Source organism: Oncorhynchus keta, chromosome 21 (assembly GCF_023373465.1).
Source record: "Oncorhynchus keta strain PuntledgeMale-10-30-2019 chromosome 21, Oket_V2, whole genome shotgun sequence".
Taxonomy (NCBI): domain Eukaryota; kingdom Metazoa; phylum Chordata; class Actinopteri; order Salmoniformes; family Salmonidae; genus Oncorhynchus; species Oncorhynchus keta.
In genome coordinates this window covers 28451400-28474865 of record NC_068441.1, presented here as the reverse complement: position 1 = coordinate 28474865, position 23466 = coordinate 28451400, and the positions used below count along the sequence as shown (strand labels likewise).

The 23466-nt window shown below is 43.1% G+C and overlaps 1 protein-coding gene across 1 annotated transcript; it reads right to left on the bottom strand.

The window, feature by feature from the left end:
• Window positions 1-3675: 3675 nt before the first annotated feature.
• mettl1 (methyltransferase 1, tRNA methylguanosine) lies at window positions 3676-22129 on the bottom strand. The gene is made up of 6 exons (XM_035797163.2): window positions 21936-22129; window positions 21016-21143; window positions 16603-16787; window positions 14604-14717; window positions 6708-6809; window positions 3676-5723 (listed from the first exon to the last, which is right to left on the bottom strand). The coding sequence occupies exons 1-6, from the start codon at window positions 22013-22015 to the stop codon at window positions 5607-5609; spliced, it is 726 nt and encodes a 241-aa protein (XP_035653056.1). The 5' UTR covers window positions 22016-22129; the 3' UTR covers window positions 3676-5606.
• Between the last annotated feature and the right edge of the window lie 1337 nt (window positions 22130-23466).

Sequence of the window (23466 nt, the reverse complement as noted above, 5' to 3'; positions counted from 1 at the left end):
GTACAAGGGAGGACTGAAAACCTGCCAACACTCAGCCCTTCGTGGAATGAGTTTGACACCTGTGACTTAAAGTGCATGTATTTTCAGGTAGATACCTTGCGAAGCAACGGCTGCCCTCAATCACCTCACGATCACGCATTCTTCTCTCTTCAGTAGCAGTCGTAAAAGAAAGACCGGACAAGTAGATGCGCAATGGATTATGCTCATTGTAGTTAATTACCACATTTTATGCACTAAACTATATAGAATATTAGAACAGTTCAGGCTGGATCTGATTGATCACTAGAGAAACTGTGCGATGTACGCATTGAGCTCACAAAGAAAATAAAAAATGAAAAATAATTCAAATAATTGAACCAATATTGGTCAATTAGTTGTTTAAAAAACAAAAAATAACAAACGTTGGTTAATCGCTACTGTTCCCTGATGGAGGGAAACAACAACTTTGGGGAGTCGCACTTTTGTGTCTGATTAAAGACCTAAAATCAAGTTGGACAAGGCCAATGAAATCTGTGCATTGCTGGAAGCCTCGTCTTCACAGGTAATAAGCGGGAGGCTCGGATTAATTCCTTCAATTCAGTACCGCTCTTCATCAAGCCCAGGAACAGGCGGTGCGGGGCCAAACTGGTGTTGTACTTTGTTTCCCTCCTTCAGGGAACAGTAGTTACAGTCATAACGTTATGTTCCCTTTCAGTCATTACTCTTGGGACAATATTTGGCAAATTGGACATTAAATTGGACACCGTCGGATGTGGCAGGGCTTGCAAACTATCACGGATTACAAAGGGAAACCCAGCCGGGAGCTGCCCAGCCAAGATATATGCCTTTTATGCTCCTTCGAGGCAAGCGTCACTGAACCATGCACGAGAGCACCAGTTGCTCCGGAAGAATGTGTAAATTCACAAGGCCGCAGGGCCAGAGAGATGAACAGGATGCGTACTCAGAGCATGCGCTGACTAACTGGCAAGTGTCTAAACTGACATTCTCAACCTCTCCCTGACCGAGTCTGTAATACCTACATGTTTCAAGCAGACCACCAAGGTAACCTGCCTAAATGACTACCGACCCATAGTCCTCACATCTGTAGCCATGAAATGCTTTGAAAGGCTGGTCATGGCTCACATCAACACTATCATTCCCAGAAACCCTGGACCCACTCCAATTCGCTTACCGCCCCAACAGATCCACAGATGATTCGATCTCTATTGCACGCCACACTGCCCTTTCCCACCTGGAAAAACACCTGTGAGAATGGTGTTCATTGACTACAGCTCAGCGTTCAACACCATAGTGCCCTCAACTCATTAAGCTAAGGACCCTGGGACTGAAGATCTCCCTCTGCAACTGGATCCTGGACTTCCTGACGGGCCACCCCCAGGTGGTGAGGGTAGGCAACAATATATCCGCCACGCTGACTCTCAACACGGGGGCGCCTCAGAGGTCCATGCTTAGTTGCTTCCTGTACTCCCTGTTCACCCACGACACCAACACCATCATTATATTTGCAGACGACATGACTGTGGTAGGCCTGATCACAAGACGACGAGACAGCCAACAGGGATGTGGTCAGAGACCTGGCAATGTGGTGCCAGGACGACAACCTCTCCTTCAACGTGAGCTAGACAAAGGAGTTGATCATGGACTACAGGAAAAGGCGGGTCAAGAACGCCTCCATTCACATCAATGGAGCTGTAGTGGAGCTTGAAGTTCCTTGGTGTCCACATCACTAAGGGTCTATCATGGTTCAAACTCACCAAGACAGTTGTGAAGAGGGTACGACAATGCCTATTCCCCCTCAGGAGGCTGAAAAGATTTGTCATGGGACCTCAGATCCTGAATAAGTTCTACATTTGCACCATCGAGATCATCCTGACTGGTTGCATCACCACTTGATATGGCAACTGCTCGGCATCCAACCACAAGGCACTACGGAGGGTAGTGCTTACGGCCCAGGACATCACTGGAGCTGAGCTTCCTGCCATCCAGGACCTATATACTAGTCAGTGTCAGAGGACAGCCCTAAAAATTGTCAAAAGACTCCAGCCACCCAAGTCATAGACTGTTCTCTTTGCCAACACACGGCAAGCAGTACCAGAGGGCCAAGTCTGGGACCAAAAGGCTCCTTAACAGCTTCTACCCCCAAGCCAGAAGACTGCTGAACAGTTAAGCAAATGACCACCCTTATTTTATTAATATTTATTGCACCGACTCTCATGGAGCACAGGCTCCATGTACACACACTGGACACTAACCAAACAATCACACATACTACACTGACACTCAAACCCACATGCACTGCTGCTACTCTTATCTATGCATAGTCACTTTACTCCTACCTACATGTACATATTACCTGAATTACCTTGACTAACCTGTACCCCGAACATTGACTCGGTACCCTTGTATATAGCCTCATTATTGTTATTTTATTGTGTTACTATTTCTCCTTGAGTTTATTTAGCAAATTGTTCTTACTTTTTTAAAACTATGCATTGTTGGTTAAGGGCATCCCATTTCACAGTATTTGTATTCGGTGCATTTGACAAATAAAATTAGATTTGAATTGTTCCTGCTCATAATGAGTTGAAGAGCAGAAGAATTTAAGGAATTAATCTGAGCACCGATTTCATTGGCCTTGTCAGGTGGGATTTTTGTTCTTCAAAGTTGCGATAGTGAGACTGCCCATAGTTGTGTTGTACCAAAGTACTGAAAGGGAACCTGAGATTTCAGACTGTATCCATCCCTGGTTTCCTGACTGTGGAGTTCCTCTATTGAGGCATGTGCTGTCCTGTTCCTAGCCAACACCCCCTGCAGCGGTAGAACAGGCTAATTTTCAAACCTGCACCATCCCGTTTCTGGCTTTTCTACAGACATGCTTCAAACCATATGGTCCAAGGTGTGCTGAATGAACACATTTGATCCTGATTCAGGAATAATATACCAGTGTGGATTGAAAGGACCAAAGTCCTGGCAAAGTCCAACTTCAAGTTTAAACGGGCCCACTGGATGTGACCCAAATGGCACCCTAATCCCTAAATAGTGCACTAATTTTGACCAGGGCCCATAAGGCACTGGTTAAAAGTAGAGCATTATGTAGGGAATAGGGTGACATTTAGAACACAGATGCTGCTCGAAGCAGATGCCTCCAATCTCCTCTCTCCCTGCTGATGACAGAGCCAACTGAATATGTTATGGGATGATTCTTGTAGGTCTCAGACAGCAAGTGCATTCTTAAGTACATTTACAGACAATACACATCATTCAATAAACTTCTTACTGTCTGCAAACATTTGGGATACCATTAGCTGTGTCATCCATTGTAACATGCAGAAAGAAGTCAATGCACTTTTGCATTAAATAATTGCAATTAACATTATTTGGCAAATGCTTCCAGATTTGTCAGATAATGAAGAAGTCTCTATGTTTTAGCTGAAGCCTCTCCTGGTCTCCCTCAAACTCAATCTATGACTGTTATACTTCAATGTTTCTCTCATTTTATTTAGGGTGAAGTCTCCCAACACTAGTGGCTCTAAGCCAAAACCAACACTTCCCCTGTCAAGTTGGAACAGAAAAAGCCTTGGAGGCTCAACCAAAACCCCAAAATAGCAGTCAACGTTTGGCAGATGGTCGGAACAAGTGATTGCATCCCACAATTAAAAAGATGGGGGGAAAAAGTGGCATGAGAAAAATAAATATTTATTCATGCTGTCATGAAAGTATAATGAATCAATACAAAGCTTCATTGCAGATGAATCTCCAATTTAGCACACCTTTGTGAGCAGTCTAATTAGCAACAGGTTGAGTATAAATAATGGCTAATGTAGAAAAGGCCCATGGAGTTGGTGGAATACTCCTTTAATTCATTGCCATTTACTCAGCTGGGCCAGGGGCGCTTTAATTAGGTCAGGTGGAAATGTCCCGACAGATCTCAACTCCATAAAAGGAGGAAATTGCCATCGCCTGATCTCGCTGCTTTCTCTTCCTTAACTCCATCTCATCCAGAAGTTCTGTGCGTCCATGAATCCACCGACTCTTACTTTTCATCTGAATTATCAGTGGCGATCGGGAGAGTGGGCCATTCAGTTACTGTTAATAGTTATTCTCGCGGAGCGCGGCTTGGAGCGCAGCTTCAAACATATTGTGTAATGTGAATTGTCAATGATCACGGCCCTACGGATCCTCATAGGCCAATTATGCAATCGATATGGTTCAAGTGTATTGAAATTAATTATATGTACACATGAAGACAATTGAAAGCGTGAAATGAGAAACGTCATTGTTTGCTAACTGATTGACTTTGATCATGGGGATTATAGAACCATTCACTGTTTGTATTCTTTCATGATTTATGATAATTAGTTATGAGCCTAAATGACTCGCGGATGATTACTATTGACTTCTTAATGAACTGGACTGTTGAATTCCTTAACTTATGTTAATAATGACTGATATGATTTGATCTTTGATTATGAATTTGATTGTATACATGTTATTTGTTTCCTTTGTGATGCAGCACAGACTACTCAGTAAATATACCACTTTATGGTTAAAGGAATTCCTGCCTCAGTCTCATACATTCCTCTGTCACCTGACACGTGACCACCTGTTCACCTTCACTGTCAGTCATCCTACCTGTCCAGCAACCCACACAGATTCCACTAATCTTTCAGCTAAAGTGTTGATCTTCTTGCATAAGTCAAAAAAACAATACATAAAACAGAGAATCACAATCTCAACTCAGGCACAAAAGGCCATGGTGGATGCTTCAGTTTGGCCATTTAAACCCTTGACCAATGACCACACATTCATATTACTGTCCACCAATCGGGATGAACAAGCCCAGTTTTACCCCTGGAGAAAACCTAGCAGTAGAGAGGAAGAGGCAAAGTGAGAGGTTTTATTCAGCCCAAAATCCAACCATGAAAATAAGCCCACTAAGTTAGGAATCTTTGAAGGTCAATGAGTGTCGAATTTGGTAAACGCTTTTTTATTGATTATTTGCTATGTATGGCTTATTTGATCTAATAGAAGTTTCGTAATTGTTTTGGTTGTTACGAATAAACGGTTACAAGTGGACATGGCATTTCGGCAACATTTCAGCCAGTTGTCAGTGATAGAGGACTCATCATGGATATAACCATTTTTAGCATGGAAATTGCAATTGATGACACCATTTTAAAGTAGTCAACTGGGTGGGGATTCCTATTAGTTGGGAGCAATCAGCCAATGAAGAAGATAAAAATGGACTACTTTAAAGATGGAGATGCCCAAGCTGTCACAGACGCTATTATGGCATAGATACAAAGATGAGTCTTCTATCTCTATGGCATGTTGTTCACACACATCTGCTCTCTCATATCTGCTCTCACATTGCCTAGAATGGTCCCACCTAATCTCGCCTCCTCCGGCCTGCCTTCCATCTTTGAGGACATGTATTTCCATTGTTAGAGGAGTCACTTGACTATCTTGCCAATATAATAGACAATCTTTGCTAGCAGTCATTTTGGTCATCCATTTTTCTGTCCTTGCATGGGAAGAGCTGGTACTCCTATCAGCAAGGCAAAATGTTCAGTTTAACCATCTGAGATGTCTGTAAAACTGGGGTTTCAATTTTGGTCTTCTACCCTCCGGAAAACTGCCAGGTAGTTCTTCCCTCCATTCCTCTGCACCTTCTTCCCCTCCTCTGTGCATGTTCCCAAGCGACTGATGATGACATCATCAACCTGCCAAACAAAGGGACAATTTTGAAGGGTCTGAAGAGTGCCACCCCAAAATTACCATGACTATTTTGGGGGTTTTAATAGTAAAATTACTATTTGTCGATTGTCTCATTTACCAGGTTTCCTAATCATAATATTTGTGACGGCTTAAAAATGGTATGATACTGGTAAGTATGTTGACAATGTTTTCCAAATTGGAAGGTAGGAAGATTGTTGGACATCACAAAAATCTAGTTCTGAACGTAAGGCTGGAGTTAAGCTTAGCAACTTTCACACAATTTTAGTTGCAAGTGACAATTACAAGCAAATTTGCTGATACAAGAATAAATGCAACAGCCAATCAAATTGAAGCTGCTTTTGTCATATCATTCCTCCATATGGTTTGAGAATTCTAAACTCACCCATTGTCATCTGCTGCATTACGTCATGATTTCACAAATCATTTGTTTCTCCAACCGTTTAATTATTGTATGATTGATTTAGACAAAATACTGGCTGTACAACTTAAATGCCAGCACTGTTTTATCAAACTAGCTACCTAATGTCTTGTGTCCACCTTGATTGTGGGTTTACTGTAGCACTGACAGCTGTGTTGTTGACATGACAACTGGGTCAGAGTTTCCGAACCTTCAAATGGATCATGTTACAAAAGCGTTTGCTTTGTTTTGTTGTTGTACACAACTAGTTGCACAAAGTGGAAAAGTTGCAACTGGATGCAAACAAGTTGCAAATGAGTTGCTGGGGGGTGTTTCACAAAGCAATCAAGAAGCAATTCAGTTCCAAGCAACCAGATTTGCATGAAAATGGCTTTGTGTAACTCCGGCCCAAGGAGTTTCACTTCTTTGTTTACAATCAATTCCTCACTTGCTTATATGGGGTTCAAGGTTGGCTTCTCTATGACAAATATTACGACAAAGTATTACATAAGTAAAAACAGAATCGATATTAATTGTTGAGAAGGACTGTCTAAAATGTCAGTCATCGTACCAGTTCTGCATCGGGGACCCGTGTGAACAGCAGATGCTCACTGAAGTGTTTTACCATCCAGAGATGCACCTCCTCCACGTCTGTGTTGGTGTACACCAAACCCTGGGAAACACAAAACAAGAGTTAAACACAATGTCCTCATAATTAAAGTTTATATAGTGGGTGGGACTAATCCTGAATGCAGTTAAAACCGCATTCTAGCCGGTGTCTATTCCACAAGTTACCAGCGGCTAAATCGATGATGTTAAAATGCCTATTTACACTGCTCCATCGGACTGCGCAATCCGCTGCCTCATCAGCCCAACCAGGCAATTTATACTTGATCTCCACCTTAAAAAGCATCTACACATTCTCACATTCTTTTAGACTAACATTTGGTTTTTAACAGCTACGATTTGTATAAACCTTGCTGTCTGTCTCTGACATTTGCAGCATTGTTTCAATATTCAAATTCAATCTCCAGCTATCCTATAGTAATGAACGTGTCGGGACGAGACAGTCAGGCAGCGTTTCTCAGCCAGTTGAAATCATGAATAAGCTACACCATTTTGAATAAGCTGCATCAAGTGCAGCTAGTTCGCAGTCTTTCCAACTTGAGTTTTAAGTGATTGTGTTAGCTGTGTTGTTGGCTAGCTCCCCTGAACAAAAGTGTCCTGACGAGTGAGCAAATATTCTATTCCAGCTGAAATCCATGCCTCATTAGCTCATTGTTATGGATGTATCCAAATAAATGTCAATAGAAAAAAGCTTAAACAAATTCAAATGCAGCTGCTTTGCTGCTATTCAGGCTGCACTTTTTGACGTGACTGTAAGTTAGCCATAGTTGGCTAGCTAGCAAGTAAGGGATAAGAACGTTGCCAGCCAGTATGGCAATGGAACATTTAGAACAAACGACTCGGTCGCGTCCATAGATCCAGAACAAAAAGACTGAACAACTGGGTCGCATCTCTAGCAACCAAACCGATAGAACGAATGACCAGCCGGCTTGGGTAACAACCCTAGATTTGTGTCGGGACTATATCTTGTGGACGGATTAAATAGTATGAATACATTCATCAAAACAACATTTTTTATGAAAATATGTAAATCATTATTTGAATATGTTGGTAACCTGTTGTATAAAAGTGATAATGCCCTCAAACCCGGCGTTTGGAGGATATATTGGCACGGTTTAGCCGGCCCTCGAACTAATGTTGAGATGAGTCCACGTCCCACAATCTGTTACTCAATTCCAAATGAATGGGAAAAACAAGCACCATATTATAAGTAAGTCGCTCTGGATAAGAGCGTCTGCTAAATGACTTAAATGTAAAATGTAATAAGGCCAGGGTTTTTTTCTGCATAGAAAAGTCAAGGGCGGGCCGCTATTTGTTTAGTTTATTTGGGCTGCCTAAGTACAAAAAAATAAATACAACATTTTTTTTTTAAATGGTAAAAGTTTAGTGTAAACTTAGACTACAACCAGATATAAAGTATGTAGAAAAAATAATGGACCGAATATATTGTTAATTAAGAACTAACAATCACCTAAGTAAAAGCTAGACAGTCAGGGAGAATCTAAAATTCCCTATATGATGCATTCGGAAGTAATTCTCGTGGTATTGGGTCCCCATTGATTTTGTTTGAAAGTTTGAGTCACTCAGATAGCACAAGAACAGTCATGGCTAAATATGTAAAACTGACAGGAATTAGCTTAAAACACCTACATTTAGTCTCTGAAGGTACTCAATTTAATCCTCGTCAAATCTTTACATTCATTTGGGGTTGAGGCATACAGCGGGATCATCAAAATTAAACCACGAATTCTGCAAACATCTGACAAATTTTTATTTTAGAGTGAACGGTCACTTTAAGCTCCTTTACAGTGCAGCCCGTAACTGACACACACACAATCATCTTAGCTTTACTTTAAGTATCAATCTGGTTTGAGGCAGAGGACAAATACTGGGTTGTATTCACTAGATAGCAAACGGACGGAAAAAAGTTAACCAAAACGGGGAGTACCTGAACTTGTCCAATAAAAAACGAATTCCCGTTGCAAAACAGTGTGTACTAATGAATATGACCTTGGTTTCCCATTAACTTTCAACATTTCACATTAAAAGTGGAGCGGGTCGAGAGCTTCAAGTTCCTCTGTGTCCACATCAGTAAGAACCTAACATGGTCCAAACACACCAGCACAGTCGTGAATACGACACGACAACATCCCTTCCCTTTCAGGAGGCTGAAAAGATTTGTCAGGGCCCTCAGATCTTCAAAATGTTATACAGCTGCACCATTGAGAGCATCTTGAATGGCTTCATCACCACTTGGGTACGGCAACTGTTCGGCATCCAACCACAAGGTGCAACAGAGGGTAGGCGTACGGCCCAGTATATCACTGCAGTCGAACTCCCTGCCATCCAGGACCTCTATACCAGGCTGTGTCAGAAGAAGGCCCCAAAAATTGTCAAAGACTTCAGCCACCCAAGTCATGGACTGTTCTCACTGCTACTACATGGCAAGTGGTACCATAGGACCAAGTCTGCGACCAAAAGGCTCCTGAACAGCTTCTACTCCCAAACCATAAGACTGCTGAACAGTTAATCAAATGGCTTCCTGGACTATTTACATTGACCCCCTTTATTATTTATTGCAATTTTTTTCTACACTGACTCTATGCACACTCACTTCACGCTACCCATGAACACACACACACGACACTGACTCCATGCACACTCACTTCACGCTACCCATGAACACACACATACTACACTGACTCTATGCACACTCACTTCACGCTACCCATGAACACACACATACTACACTGACTCTATGCACACTCACTTCACCCTACCCATGAACACACACATACTACACTGACTCCATGCACACTCACTTCACCCTACCCATGAACACACACATACTACACTGACTCCATGCACACTCACTTCACGCAACCCATGAACACACACATACTACACTGACTCCATGCATACTCACTTCACGCTACCCATGAACACACACATACGACACTGACTCTATGCATACTCACTTCACGCAACCCATGAACACACACATACTACACTGACTCCATGCACACTCACTTCACGCTACCCATGAACACACACATACTACACTGACACGCCAACACACACTACATAAGCTCACACACACATGCATATTGACCCCACACACACACACACTTTTCACATATGCTGCTGCTACTCTATTATATATCCTGATTGCCTAGTCACTTTTGCCCCTACCGACATGTACAGTACATACTGTATTACCTCAACTTCGTCGTACCACTGCACATTGACTCAGTACTGATACTTGTTGTATATAGCCTCGTTATTGTTATTTTATTGTGCTACTATTTGTCTCACTTTCCAACTCTGCATTTTTGGGAACGGGCTCATAAGTAAGCATTTAACCAATAACATTTTCTTTGAAACATGCCTTAGTGTGGTGGCCTTAAAAACTTTGAAGAGCAAAGGTTTCTTTTTTTCCTCAAAAGGACAGAAATAACCCACCGCCAACATCAAGGTTTATAACCTGTGTCATTGTAGTTTACATTGGAGCATGGACAGATAGTATAATTAGAACAGGGCTTTCTTGGAAAACTAAGCGATGGCATAGATTTACACAGAGCCCGCATGTTAGTTCAGTGATGTAGCGTTCAAGTTGAGGCCAGGAGGTGGGGAGTCATGGAGGCGGGGGAGGGTGTGATGGAGGTGTGTTCGGGGCGGATCGATGTTGTCGTCTAAATTGCCGTAGAGGAAATTCTCTAGACAGCTCTCCTCTCCACCCCCCAGAGGAGATCAGTGTCTGGCATGGGCCCTGTGTCAGTGCTGTTGAGTGTAATGGTAGAGCCTACAGACGGACGCACGTGAGCACATTAAAATCCCACATGCACACACACAAGACTCCCATTGTTCTCCCAATCCTCAGTCTCTCCTCGCTGCCACAGTGAACCGACACCAAGAGCCCCACACAAATCTGACAGGTATGAAACATGGGGGGGGTAGACAAATGAGCAGGATAGAGAGAAAGTGAGGGTTAAGTCAATTCCAGGCCATGTATGCAATGTAGCTAGTACTGTCCTCTCATATGTATCATATGTCTTGCTGTTGGAAAAGGGAACTGAAGAGCCATTGCTCAACCACCTACCTAAATCAAATGTTGACTTTGGGTGCCCCTGATGATCCCCCCTCCCATACGCTGTGCTCTGTCCTTACCCCTACTCTCAGTGTATAGGCTACGCCTTGACCTCTTTCTCCAACCAAGACTGCTCTTCTCTCAGGCTCTCCACACTGCCAAAGCTGACTCTCTCCTCTGTTCTCCTCCTCCTAAATCCATCCACTGCCTTCAACACCGTGAACTATCATATCCTCCTCTCCACCCTCTCAGGGCTGGGCGTCTCAGGCTCTGTCAGGTCCTCCTCTCCACCCTCTCAGGGCTGGGCGTCTCAGGCTCTGTCAGGTCCTCCTCTCCACCCTCTCAGGGCTGGGCGTCTCAGGCTCTGTCAGGTCCTCCTCTCCACCCTCTCAGGGCTGGGCGTCTCAGGCTCTGTCAGGTCCTCCTCTCCACCCTCTCAGGGCTGGGCGTCTCAGGCTCTGTCAGGTCCTCCTCTCCACCCTCTCAGGGCTGGGCGTCTCAGGCTCTGTCAGGTCCTCCTCTCCACCCTCTCAGGGCTGGGCGTCTCAGGCTCTGTCAGGTCCTCCTCTCCACCCTCTCAGGGCTGGGCGTCTCAGGCTCTGTCAGGTCCTCCTCTCCACCCTCTCAGGGCTGGGCGTCTCAGGCTCTGTCAGGTCCTCCTCTCCACCCTCTCAGGGCTGGGCGTCTCAGGCTCTGTCAGGTCCTCCTCTCCACCCTCTCAGGGCTGGGCGTCTCAGGCTCTGTCAGGTCCTCCTCTCCACCCTCTCAGGGCTGGGCGTCTCAGGCTCTGTCAGGTCCTCCTCTCCACCCTTTTAGGGCTGGGCGTCTCAGGCTCTGTCAGGTCCTCCTCTCCACCCTCTCAGGGCTGGGCGTCTCAGGCTCTGTCAGGTCCTCCTCTCCACCCTTTCAGGGCTGGGCGTCTCAGGCTCTGTCAGGTCCTCCTCTCCACCCTCTCAGGGCTGGGCGTCTCAGGCTCTGTCAGGTCCTCCTCTCCACCCTTTCAGGGCTGGGCGTCTCAGGCTCTGTCAGGTCCTCCTCTCCACCCTCTCAGGGCTGGGCGTCTCAGGCTCTGTACACACTTGGATTGCATCTTACCTGGCAGGCCGTTCTTTTCAGGTGCCGTGGAGAGGATCTGTGTCTGCATCACATACTCTCCCTACTGGTGTCCCCCAGGGCTCAGTCCTAGGCCGTCTCCTCTTCTCTCTCTACACCAAGTCACTCGGCTCTTTCATATCCTCACATGGTCTTTCTCCTATCATTGCTATGTGGGTGACACTTAACTACTTTTCTCCTTCCCCCTTCTGACATCTCTGCGTGCCTAGCCGATATTTCAGCCTGGATGTCGGCCCACCACCTCAAGCTCAACAAGACGGAGCCTCTCTTCCGGGTAAGGCCTGCCCGCTCAAAGATCTCACCACCACAGTTGACAACTCCAGTGTCACCCTCCCAGAGTACAAAGAACCTTGGCGTGACACTGGACAACACCCTGTTGGTCTCTCGGCCCTTACCCCTAGGGGAGGGAACTCCCGCTCAGCCCAGTCCAAGCTGTTCTCTATCCTGCCACTCCAATGGTGGAACCAGCTTCCCACTGAAGCTAGGACAGCAGAGTCCCTGCCCATCTTCTGAAAGCACCTGAAACCCTACCTCTTCAAACAGTATCTTAAATAATCCCCCTCCTCACCTCGACTACTTTGAGGAAAAGTGTACTTGCTATGCCTGTGTATATGTGGTTGTCCCAGCTATCTTAAGATGTATGCACTAACTGTAAGTTGCTTTGGATAAGAGCATCTGCTAAATGACAAATTTAAATGTCGGGGTACTATGCTCTGTCCTTACCCCTACTCTCAGTGTTTAGGGGTACTATTCTCTGTCCTTACCCCTACTCTCAGTGTGTAGGGGTACTATTCTATGTCCTTACCCCTACTCTCAGTGTGTAGGGGTACTATTCTCTGTCCTTACCCCTACTCTCAGTGTGTAGGGGTACTATTCTCTGTCCTTACCCCTACTCTCAGTGTGTAGGGGTACTATTATCTGTCCTTACCCCTACTCTCAGTGTGTAGGGGTACTATTCTCTGTCCTTACCCCTACTCTCAGTGTGTAGGGGTACTATTCTCTGTCCTTACCCCTACTCTCAGTGTGTAGGGGTACTATTATCTGTCCTTACCCCTACTCTCAGTGTTTAGGGGTACTATTCTCTGTCCTTACCCCTACTCTCAGTGTGTAGGGGTACTATTCTCTGTCCTTACCCCTACTCTCAGTGTGTAGGGGTACTATTCTCTGTCCTTACCCCTACTCTCAGTGTTTAGGGGTACTATGCCCTGTCCTTACCCCTACTCTCAGTGTGTAGGGGTACTATGCGCTGTCCTTACCCCTACTCTCAGTGTTTAGGGGTACTATTCTCTGTCCTTACCCCTACTCTCAGTGTTTAGGGGTACTATTCTCTGTCCTTACCCCTACTCTCAGTGTTTAGGGGTACTATGCCCTGTCCTTACCCCTACTCTCAGTGTGTAGGGGTACTATGCGCTGTCCTTACCCCTACTCTCAGTGTGTAGGGGTACTATGCGCTGTCCTTACCCCTACTCTGTGTGTAGGGGTACTATGCGCTGTCCTTACCCCTACTCTGTGTGTAGGGGTACTATGCGCTGTCCTTACCTCTACTCTCAGTGTTTAGGGGTACTATTCTCTGTCCTTACCCCTACTCTCAGTGTTTAGGGGTACTATGCCCTGTCATTACCCCTACTCTCAGTGTGTAGGGGTACTATGCACTGTCCTTACCCCTACCCAGTGTGTAGAGGTACTATGCTCTGTCCATACCCCTACTCTCAGTGTTTAGGGGTACTATTCTCTGTCCTTACCCCTACTCTCAGTGTTTAGGGGTACTATTCTCTGTCCTTACCCCTACTCTCAGTGTGTAGGGGTACTATGGCCTGTCCTTACCCCTACTCTGTGTGTAGAGGTACTATGCGCTGTCCTTACCCCTACTCTCAGTGTTTAGGGGTACTATTCTCTGTCCTTACCCCTACTCTCAGTGTTTAGGGGTACTATTCTCTGTCCTTACACCTACTCTCAGTGTGTAGGGGTACTATGGCCTGTCCTTACCCCTACTCTCAGTGTGTAGGGGTACTATGCACTGTCCTTACCCCTACTCTCAGTGTGTAGGGGTACTATGCGCTGTCCTTACCCCTACTCTCAGTGTGTAGGGGTACTATGCGCTGTCCTTACCCCTACTCTCAGTGTGTAGGGGAACTATGCACTGTCCTTACCCCTACTCTCAGTGTGTAGGGGTACTATGCACTGTCCTTACCCCTACTCTCAGTGTGTAGGGGTACTATGCACTGTCCTTACCCCTACTCTGTGTGTAGGGGTACTATGCGCTGTCCTTACCCCTACTCTCAGTGTGTAGGGGTACTATTCTCTGTCCTTACCCCTACTCTCAGTGTGTAGGGGTACTATTCTCTGTCCTTACCCCTACTCTCAGTGTGTAGGGGTACTATGCGCTGTCCTTACCCCTACTCTCAGTGTGTAGGGGTACTATGCGCTGTCCTTACCCCTACTCTCAATGTGTAGGGGTACTATGCGCTGTCCTTACCCCTACTCTCAGTGTGTAGGGGTACTATTCTCTGTCCTTACCCCTACTCTCAGTGTGTAAGCGTACTATGCGCTGTCCTTACCCCTACTCTCAGTGTGTAGGGGTACTATGCGCTGTCCTTACCCCTACTCTCAGTGTGTAGGGGTACTATGCGCTGTCCTTACCCCTACTCTCAGTGTGTAGGCGTACTCGGCCAACAGAGTGGGACTGATGATCCTCCACTTGTGCTTGGTCTTCTTGAAGTGCGGGTCAGGAAACAGGAAGAACATCTTACTGAGCTGAACAGAGAAATCAACAAAACAAAATGGTCACAATGCAAATAAGACCAGACAGACAGACCAGGCATCTCAAGTTCAACTGACCTCAGTGAAGAAACAAAGATAAATTAAGTCCTCCAGGTTTTACTTTCTCTGGTACTACTCTCCCAGTTTGTGAAAACGAGGACTATGGTGCTAAATATTCTCTTGTATCAAACCAGTGTATCAATGTGGCTATTATTCAAACCAGTCTATCAAGTTATTATAGAGTCAGCTCTCTGTAGTTCTCATAATATTTTTGTGTCAGTTATCAGGCAGCCCGGATTGTAAAGGTGGAAATTCCCTCTAAGGGATTTTAATTAAGATAAAGTCCCCCTCCCTTTCTCAAGATGTACACAACTATTAGTCTGGTTGCAATATTAAAAACTGTTCCAGGTCAATCTTTTTTATTCATTCAAATAAATAATGTAAAGACAGAAAACGGGGGGACAATCACAGAGGACTGCCGTCGCCCCAGGGGGGTTGAGACGGCCCCGCTCTTCACTACTTTAATTAGTGCTCTGGCACAGTGTAAAAAACTGAGGGGAAACAAAGAGAGAAGACATATTGGGGAGTATAGCGCCGTTTCTATCCACACGACATCATGCATGTGGGTGTGCAAATATCGCTCAGGGGCTCCCGTTTATGTGTGTACATATGACAGAGAGTGTGTGTGTGTGTGTCGGTCGGTCTGTGTTTTTCCAAAGCACTTAGTCCTCTACACAGAATGGGCAGGTCTCAATGATGTCATTACAGCCAAGACGGTAAAAATAGTACCGTGGGGCTATTTCTTCCATAGATAAAATCTACACCGTTTTCGCGTTCCTTTCAGTTGTCAGCCTCCGGCATCAACACATTTACTGTCTCCTACCTGATGTACTACTGTCTGCTATGTCTCACATTGTGTCAATGTGTCTATTCAAACCCAGCCAAGGAGCTATACTCCAACACAAGAAGTTGAAGGAAAATGTGACATTTTATAATTTCTTATTTGCATTTACATGTAATATCTTCACTTTTATTTTTTCACTAATCGGTGCTGCGATTTTAAATGTGCTTTACAAAGTTTGATTTAGGTTACTCAGTCCTGGTACTGGAGGTTCCACTATGTAGGCTAAGCTAGTGCTTGTTTTATCAAAGTCATTCTGATTAATTGGGTTGAATTGAAAGGATAAACCCTCCACTATTAGGCTGTAAAATACTGATTAGTGTATGCTCAGCTGATGTGACGCCTGGCATGTGGTCACTGGCATGGCTTCACCTTTGTTGAGAAATTCATTAGAGGCTAAAATCTCTGGGTTGTGACATAAGGTTTGGAAATCATTAGCCATTGTTACTCTCTGGTATAGACACGAGAACTAAGTTTCTGAACCTGTCATATTGATACCTACTGCTGCTGATCAAACACTTCCTATTGTTGCCACTAGAGGGCTGTAAACTACCTAAAACAGACATGGGCATTTCAAGTTTAGAAATATTTATATTGTGGTTGATAGGAAGGACACTTTATTTAAAAATCACTACGCTGGATAGCTTCACAAACCCTCAATGCCCAATGGTCAGAAAGCTGTACAAAAGTATAGCAAACACCATTTGAATTTGAGCATCTTTGCCAGGCATCAAAACACTTTGAAAACTTGCTGAAGGGATTAAGTGCAGTACTATTTAGAGGTGAGGTGTTTGACAGATGTGTCTACAAATAAATATTATTTGTGTTTTGTGGCTGACAACCCCAGATGGTCTCTGGCTACGTCATTCATCATCATCATTTATTTAAAGTGTATTTTACAAACACATTTGTCACAATACACTTCACAGAAAAAATGGGTAAAATATGACAGAAAAACGGGAGGGCACGGTTAAGTACCTGTCCCTTGGAGAAGAAGTTGGGCAGGTACTTCATGGCGTTGCTCCGTAAGCAGGCAATGTTCTGATAGCTGCCCGTCTCTGCTGCACGCAGGGAGCGGATACGGTCCTGGACATAATCAGACACTTTGACACGGATCTCCAGGCCCAGAATCAGTTTCTTTGGAAAGAGCGGGGATAACTCCACTGAGACAGAGAGGAGGTAGGTTATTAATCTGACCTGGGAACAGGTGGGCAAAAAAGAGTTGCAAGAACCACTAAAACGGTCTATTATGATAATGATGGCTGTGGAAAAAGAGAGGATACTGAATGTTGAAAAGTCATACTCCGATTCGCACAGCATGCAGTATCGCCAGGCCTGAGACCAAAAGGCTCCTGAACAACTTCTGCCCCCAAACCACAAGACTGCTTGACAGTTGATAAAATGGCTACCCTTACCATTTGCAATGACTCTTTTGCACCGGCTCTATGCACTCACACATACTACATTGACATTCCAACACACACAAGCAAATTAACACGATACACATTCACACGTTGCTGCTACTGTTTATTATCTATCCCGATTGCCTAGTTACTTTTACCCCAACTTACATGTACATATTACCTCAATTACCTAGTACCCCTTCACATTGACTCGTACCAGTACTCCTTGTATATACTCTCGTTATTTTATTGTGTTACCGTTTCTGCACATTGTTCATATTTTTTAACTCTGCATTGTTGGGGAAAGTTCTCATAAGTAAGCATTTCACAGTAATGTCTACACCTGCTGTATTTGGTGCATGTGACAAATACGATTAGATTGCTTTCTCTGAATTAATCTCTATAGGTTATTTTCTCTGTATATTCAATACAAATGCATAATAATTTGAACTTTTTTATATCTGCAGCAAAGAAAGATTTAAAAAATCTCCAAATGGCTCTAAACAGGGCTGCCAGATTAGCTCTTAATTGCTCTAAACGGGGATGCCTGATTAGCTCTTCATTGCTCTAAACAGGGATGCCTGATTAGCTCTTCATTGCTCTAAACAGGGCTGCCAGATTAGCTCTTCATTGCTCTAACCGTATATTATCCAAATGCATCAGAATCTCTCATGGCTTCACGCTGAAAACAAATTACTATCCAGTCTTATGATTTTCTTCAGGAATGTTATATTCTCAGGCCAGGTAGTACATACTAGCAACATGCATAACCACTAAACCAGACAGGTAAATTCAGGGCATCTAAGACAACCCAGGGACAAATCACCTTAAATCTACAGTTTTATATAAAGTCATAGCTGAATGGAACTCTTTACCAATCCATATTTCTCAGGCAAAAAGTAAATCCACCTTCAGGAAAAAATCTAAACATTAATGTGATAGACCATATGACTGGACAGCAAATAGAAAGAACATCTAATGTGATAGACCATATGACTGGACAGGAAATAGAAAGAACATCTAATGTGATAGACCATATGACTGGACAGCAAATAGAAAGAACATCTAATGTGATAGACCATATGACTGGACAGCAAATAGAAAGAACATCTAATGTGATAGACCATATGACTGGACAGGAAATAGAAAGAACATCTAATGTGATAGACCATATGACTGGACAGGAAATAGAAAGAACATCTAATGTGATAGACCATATGACTGGACAGCAAATAGAAAGAACATCTAATGTGATAGACCATATGACTGGACAGCAAATAGAAAGAACATCTAATGTGATAGACCATATGACTGGACAGGAAATAGAAAGAACATCTAATGTGATAGACCATATGACTGGACAGGAAATAGAAAGAACATCTAATGTGATAGACCATATGACTGGACAGCAAATAGAAAGAACATCTAATGTGATAGACCATATGACTAGACAGGAAATAGAAAGAACATCTAATGTGATAGACCATATGACTGGACAGGAAATAGAAAGAACATCTAATGTGATAGACCATATGACTGGACAGGAAATAGAAAGAGCATCTAATGTGATAGACCATATGACTGGACAGCAAATAGAAAGAACATCTAATGTGATAGACCATATGACTGGACAGGAAATAGAAAGAACATCTAATGTGATAGACCATATGACTGGACAGGAAATAGAAAGAACATCTAATGTGATAGACCATATGACTGGACAGGAAATAGAAAGAACATCTAATGTGATAGACCATATGACTGGACAGGAAATAGAAAGAACATCTAATGTGATAGACCATATGACTGGACAGCAAATAGAAAGAACATCTAATGTGATAGACCATATGACTAGACAGGAAATAGAAAGAACATCTAATGTGATAGACCATATGACTGGACAGGAAATAGAAAGAACATCTAATGTGATAGACCATATGACTAGACAGGAAATAGAAAGAACATCTAATGTGATACACCATATGACTGGACAGGAAATAGAAAGAACATCTAATGTGATAGACCATATGACTGGACAGGAAATAGAAAGAACATCTAATGTGATAGACCATATGACTGGACAGCAAATAGAAAGAACATCTAATGTGATAGACCATATGACTAGACAGGAAATAGAAAGAACATCTAATGTGATAGACCATATGACTGGACAGGAAATAGAAAGAACATCTAATGTGATAGACCATATGACTGGACAGGAAATAGAAAGAACATCTAATGTGATAGACCATATGACTGGACAGCAAATAGAAAGAACATCTAATGTGATAGACCATATGACTGGACAGGAAATAGAAAGAACATCTAATGTGATAGACCATATGACTGGACAGGAAATAGAAAGCATCAACTGAATGTTAAATGTGTTTCCTGTCAGGTATTTTAATTGTCTGTATTGTCTACTTGTTAAATGTTTGTAAAGTATTTTTTTACATTTCACCTTTATTTAACCAGGTAGGCAAGTTGAGAACAAGTTCTCATTTACAACTGTGACCTGGCCAAGATAAAGCAAAGCAGTGTGACAAAAACAACAGAGTTACACATAGAATAAACAAACATACAGTCAATAACACAACAGAAAAATCTGTGTGCAAATGAAGTAAGGAGGTAAGGCAATAAATTGATGATAGTTTGTAAAGTCTTAATTTGTAATTGTTCCTAATGTCTTATTAATTGGTGTTGGACCCCAGGAAGATTAGCTAATGTTACAGCGTTAGCTAATGGGGATCCTAATAAAAATTCAGAGAGAAAATACTATACAATATGATATTTTCAGTTAATCCAGGAATATAGACATATACTGTACACTCAGTGGCCAATTTATTCGGTACAACCATTTAGTACCATGTCAGATTTCCCTTTTCCTCCAGAACAGACTGAATTATTTCGGGGAAATGGATACGTTGCTCAATTGGTATCAAGGGACCTAACGTGTGCCAGGCAAAAACATTCCCCGCACTATTACACCACAGTCACCAGCCTGTACCGTTGACACCAGGCAGGATGGGGCCATGGACTCATGCTGCTTACTCCAAATCCTGACTCTGCCATCAGCATGACACAACAGGAACCGGGATTTGTCAGACTAGGCAATGTTTTTTCACTCCTCAATTCAAATCAAACTTAATTTGTCACATGCGCCGAATACAACAAGTGTAGACTTTACCGTGAAATACTTACTTACAAGCCCTTAATTGTCCAGTGTTGGTGATCACGTGCCCACTGAAGTTGCTTCTTCTTGTTTTTAGGTGATAGGAGTGGATTCCGGTGTGGTCGTCTGCTGCAATAGCCCATCCGTGACAAAGACCAACAAGTTGTGATTTCCGAGATGCCATTCTGCACACCACTGTTGTACTGCACCATTATTTGCCTGTTTGTGGCCCGCCTGTTAGTGTGCACGATTCTTGCCATTCTCCTTCGACCCAAAGGACGTCCGCTGACTGGATTTTATTTGTTTGTCACGCCATTCTTGGTAAAACCCTAGACACTGTCGTGCGTGAAAGGCCCATGTGGCAAGCCATTTCTGAGATACTGGAACCGGCGCGCCTGGCATCGACGATCATACCACCCTCAAAGTCGCTTAGGTCAGTCCTTTTGCCATTCTAATGTTCAAGCGAACAGTAACTGAATGCCTCAATGCCTGTTTTATATAACAAGCCAAGGCCATGTGACTCCCTGTCTATAGGATCAAGCCATTTTCGTGAACTGGTTACGGAGTGTACAATGAAAGAAACTTCCAAGCCAAATCTCTTGACCATGTTCTAAGTCAACAGCACCCTCAGATGGAACAACCAAAAACAACACCTAAAAAGGACCATCTCACTCACATCATTTCAGTGTAGGGCAGACAGTCCCCTGTCAACAATTGATGGTTGAGTATTTTTGTTAGTAAGCATGAGAATGATAAAGACTGGAGTTAGGGTAACAAGGGTGAGGAAATATCATGGATTAGAAGATCATCCCATACCTAGAAGTCCCCCATATCCACAGCCGATGTCTGCAAACTCCACTTGTGCAGCCTTTTGGGTCGACTGGTGGTCACTGAAGAACTCCGGGTACAGCTGGGACCAGTCCATGTCCTCTGGACAGACAGGGCTGAGAGGTCATGGTGAAATAGGTAAAAGTGTGTATGAAATCAACATACCTCAGCAAATGTTGACCAGCACGAGGTGAAACGGATGTAAATGACATCACCAACATTGACTTCTAATCCAATGCAGTACTTTCCTTATGTTTACAAAAAGTAGCCTTTAATACCAGCTTCCTGACATAAAAGCAAGCTAGCTTGCGGATTAGGAAAAGCCTTTATTCCATTTACATGTTCGTAATGTGTCTTGTGCAATGATGTATATATACAATTGGACTTGTGTAGCCAGAATGTTGTATAAACTGTCATTTGAACTTAATCTGCTGGTTGTCCACTTGGTTGGTCTTCATGACGTTGGAAACTTTGGAAAAATGACCACAGAAAGGTTTTATTAAACAGACTTTTCACTTAGTAATGTGTGAGCTTGTGTTAAGTGATAAACAAACCAAAAGCCACGCGTTTTGGAAAGTCGTTTTAATGATACTTACTTTCCTATGGATATTTTGAAAAGGTTCAAATTAGTTTATTCAACATTGTGACTTGTAAAACTGTTCCGTCGTCTGGCATCTAAACAATCGACGCAAACTCCACACGGAAGCATAGAGGCGTAAAAGCAATCTAGCTTAGAGAACGTTTTGCGTTTGACAATGTATTGCTATACAAAGCTGTGGTGTGGAATGAATTACAACATACAGTAAGTAAGTAGTACATCGACTAGAAGCTTGGGCAACATGCGTTAGCTAACTAGCTAACAGTTAGCTTGCTAAACCTTTTACCAAACGGAATGACGAGTGACTCACTATTCAAACGTGTGGTCTGCCATTGGATTCGAGTGGGCTCGCTGCCTGTAATATCGCTTCTGGGGCATCGACACGCTCATTTTGTTTTTAATTTAAGTATTTAGTGATTAGATTGAAATGTACTAACGACGTATGTACTTCGCTCTAACTGTGTTCGTTTTCGGTCGCTTCCTTTTTACGTCACCAGATGACGATCACATGTTCTGGATTCTAATTGGTTGTGGTGCTACAAACCATCCAACGCGTCTACAGCTAATAAATATGGATCCACTGCTGAATTGTATCAATTCAAATGTTTACATTATGTTTCTCACCTCAATGAAAGACAACTGTTGCATACCAGTTTATTTGCACCGGGACACATCTATTTGGACATTATTCTATTTTACCTGTTCAACATTAAGGATTCCTTAAGGATATGCTGTTTCTGTTTTCGATCTGTCTTAATAGTCACAGTGGGTACAACATCTCCAATGCACTTCCTTATAAGCTGCAATATCTAACTTTTGCGTGACCCAACCAAATTCACATTCGTTTTGGCATATTTTACTTTTGTACATGTAATGACTATCTCAGAAACTCACTTCGATAATACCTTTCATGATACAGTAGTAGTAATACATAGTTTCAACATCTTCAGAGGAAAAATGGATGCCAATGGTGGAGGTGTCTCCATTTATGTTCAGAGTCATATTCCTGTAAAGTTTAGAGAGGATCTGATGTTAAATGCTGTTGAAGTAACATGGCTACAAGTTCACCTGCCTCACTTAAAGCCTATTATTGTGGGAAGCTGCTATAGACCACCAAGTGCTAACAGTCAGTATCTGGATAATATGTGTGAAATGCTTGATAATATATGTGATATCAAGAGAGAGGTATATTTTCTGGGTGACCTAAATATTGACTGGCTTTCATCAAGATGCTCACTCAAGAAAACATGTTTAACTGTAACCAGTGCCTGTAACCTGGTTCAGGTTATCAGTCAATCTACCAGGGTATTTACAAACAGCACAGGTATGAAATCATTCACATGTATTGATCACATCATTACTAATGCTACAGATATCTACTCTAAAGCAGTATTCAAATCCACCGGATGTAGTGATAATATATCAGCCATATCTAGAAAAAACTAAGTTCCAAAGGATGGCCTTAATATAGTGTATAAGAAGTCATACAATACGTTTTGTAGTGATTCCTATGTTGAAGATGTAAAGCATATTTGCTGGTCTGTGATGTGTAAGGAGGACCAACCAGACACTGCACTTGACACATTTAGGAAATTGCTTATTCCAGTTACTACACTGAACAAAAACATAAACAAAAACATAAACGCAACATGGTCCTTCTGTAGCTCAGTTGGTAGAGCATGGCGCTTGTAACGCCAGGGTAGTGGGTTTGATTCCCGGGACCACCCATACGTAGAATGTATGCACACATGACTGTAAGTCGCTTTGGATAAAAGCGTCCGCTAAATGGCATATATCTATCTATATATATATATAAAGTGTTGGTCCATTGGTCCAAATTG

What these genes read in the sequence shown, in the direction of transcription:
- mettl1 (XM_035797163.2), bottom strand. Translation starts at nt 22,015, where the DNA reads ATGAGCGTGTCGATGCCCCAGAAGCGATATTACAGGCAGCGAGCCCAC. An exon ending in GCAGACCACACGTTTGAATA is followed by an intron (nt 21,144 to 21,935) that starts GTGAGTCACTCG and finishes ATGACCTCTCAG; the next exon opens with CCCTGTCTGTCCAGAGGACA. An exon ending in TGGATATGGGGGACTTCTAG is followed by an intron (nt 16,788 to 21,015) that starts GTATGGGATGAT and finishes TCTCTGTCTCAG; the next exon opens with TGGAGTTATCCCCGCTCTTT.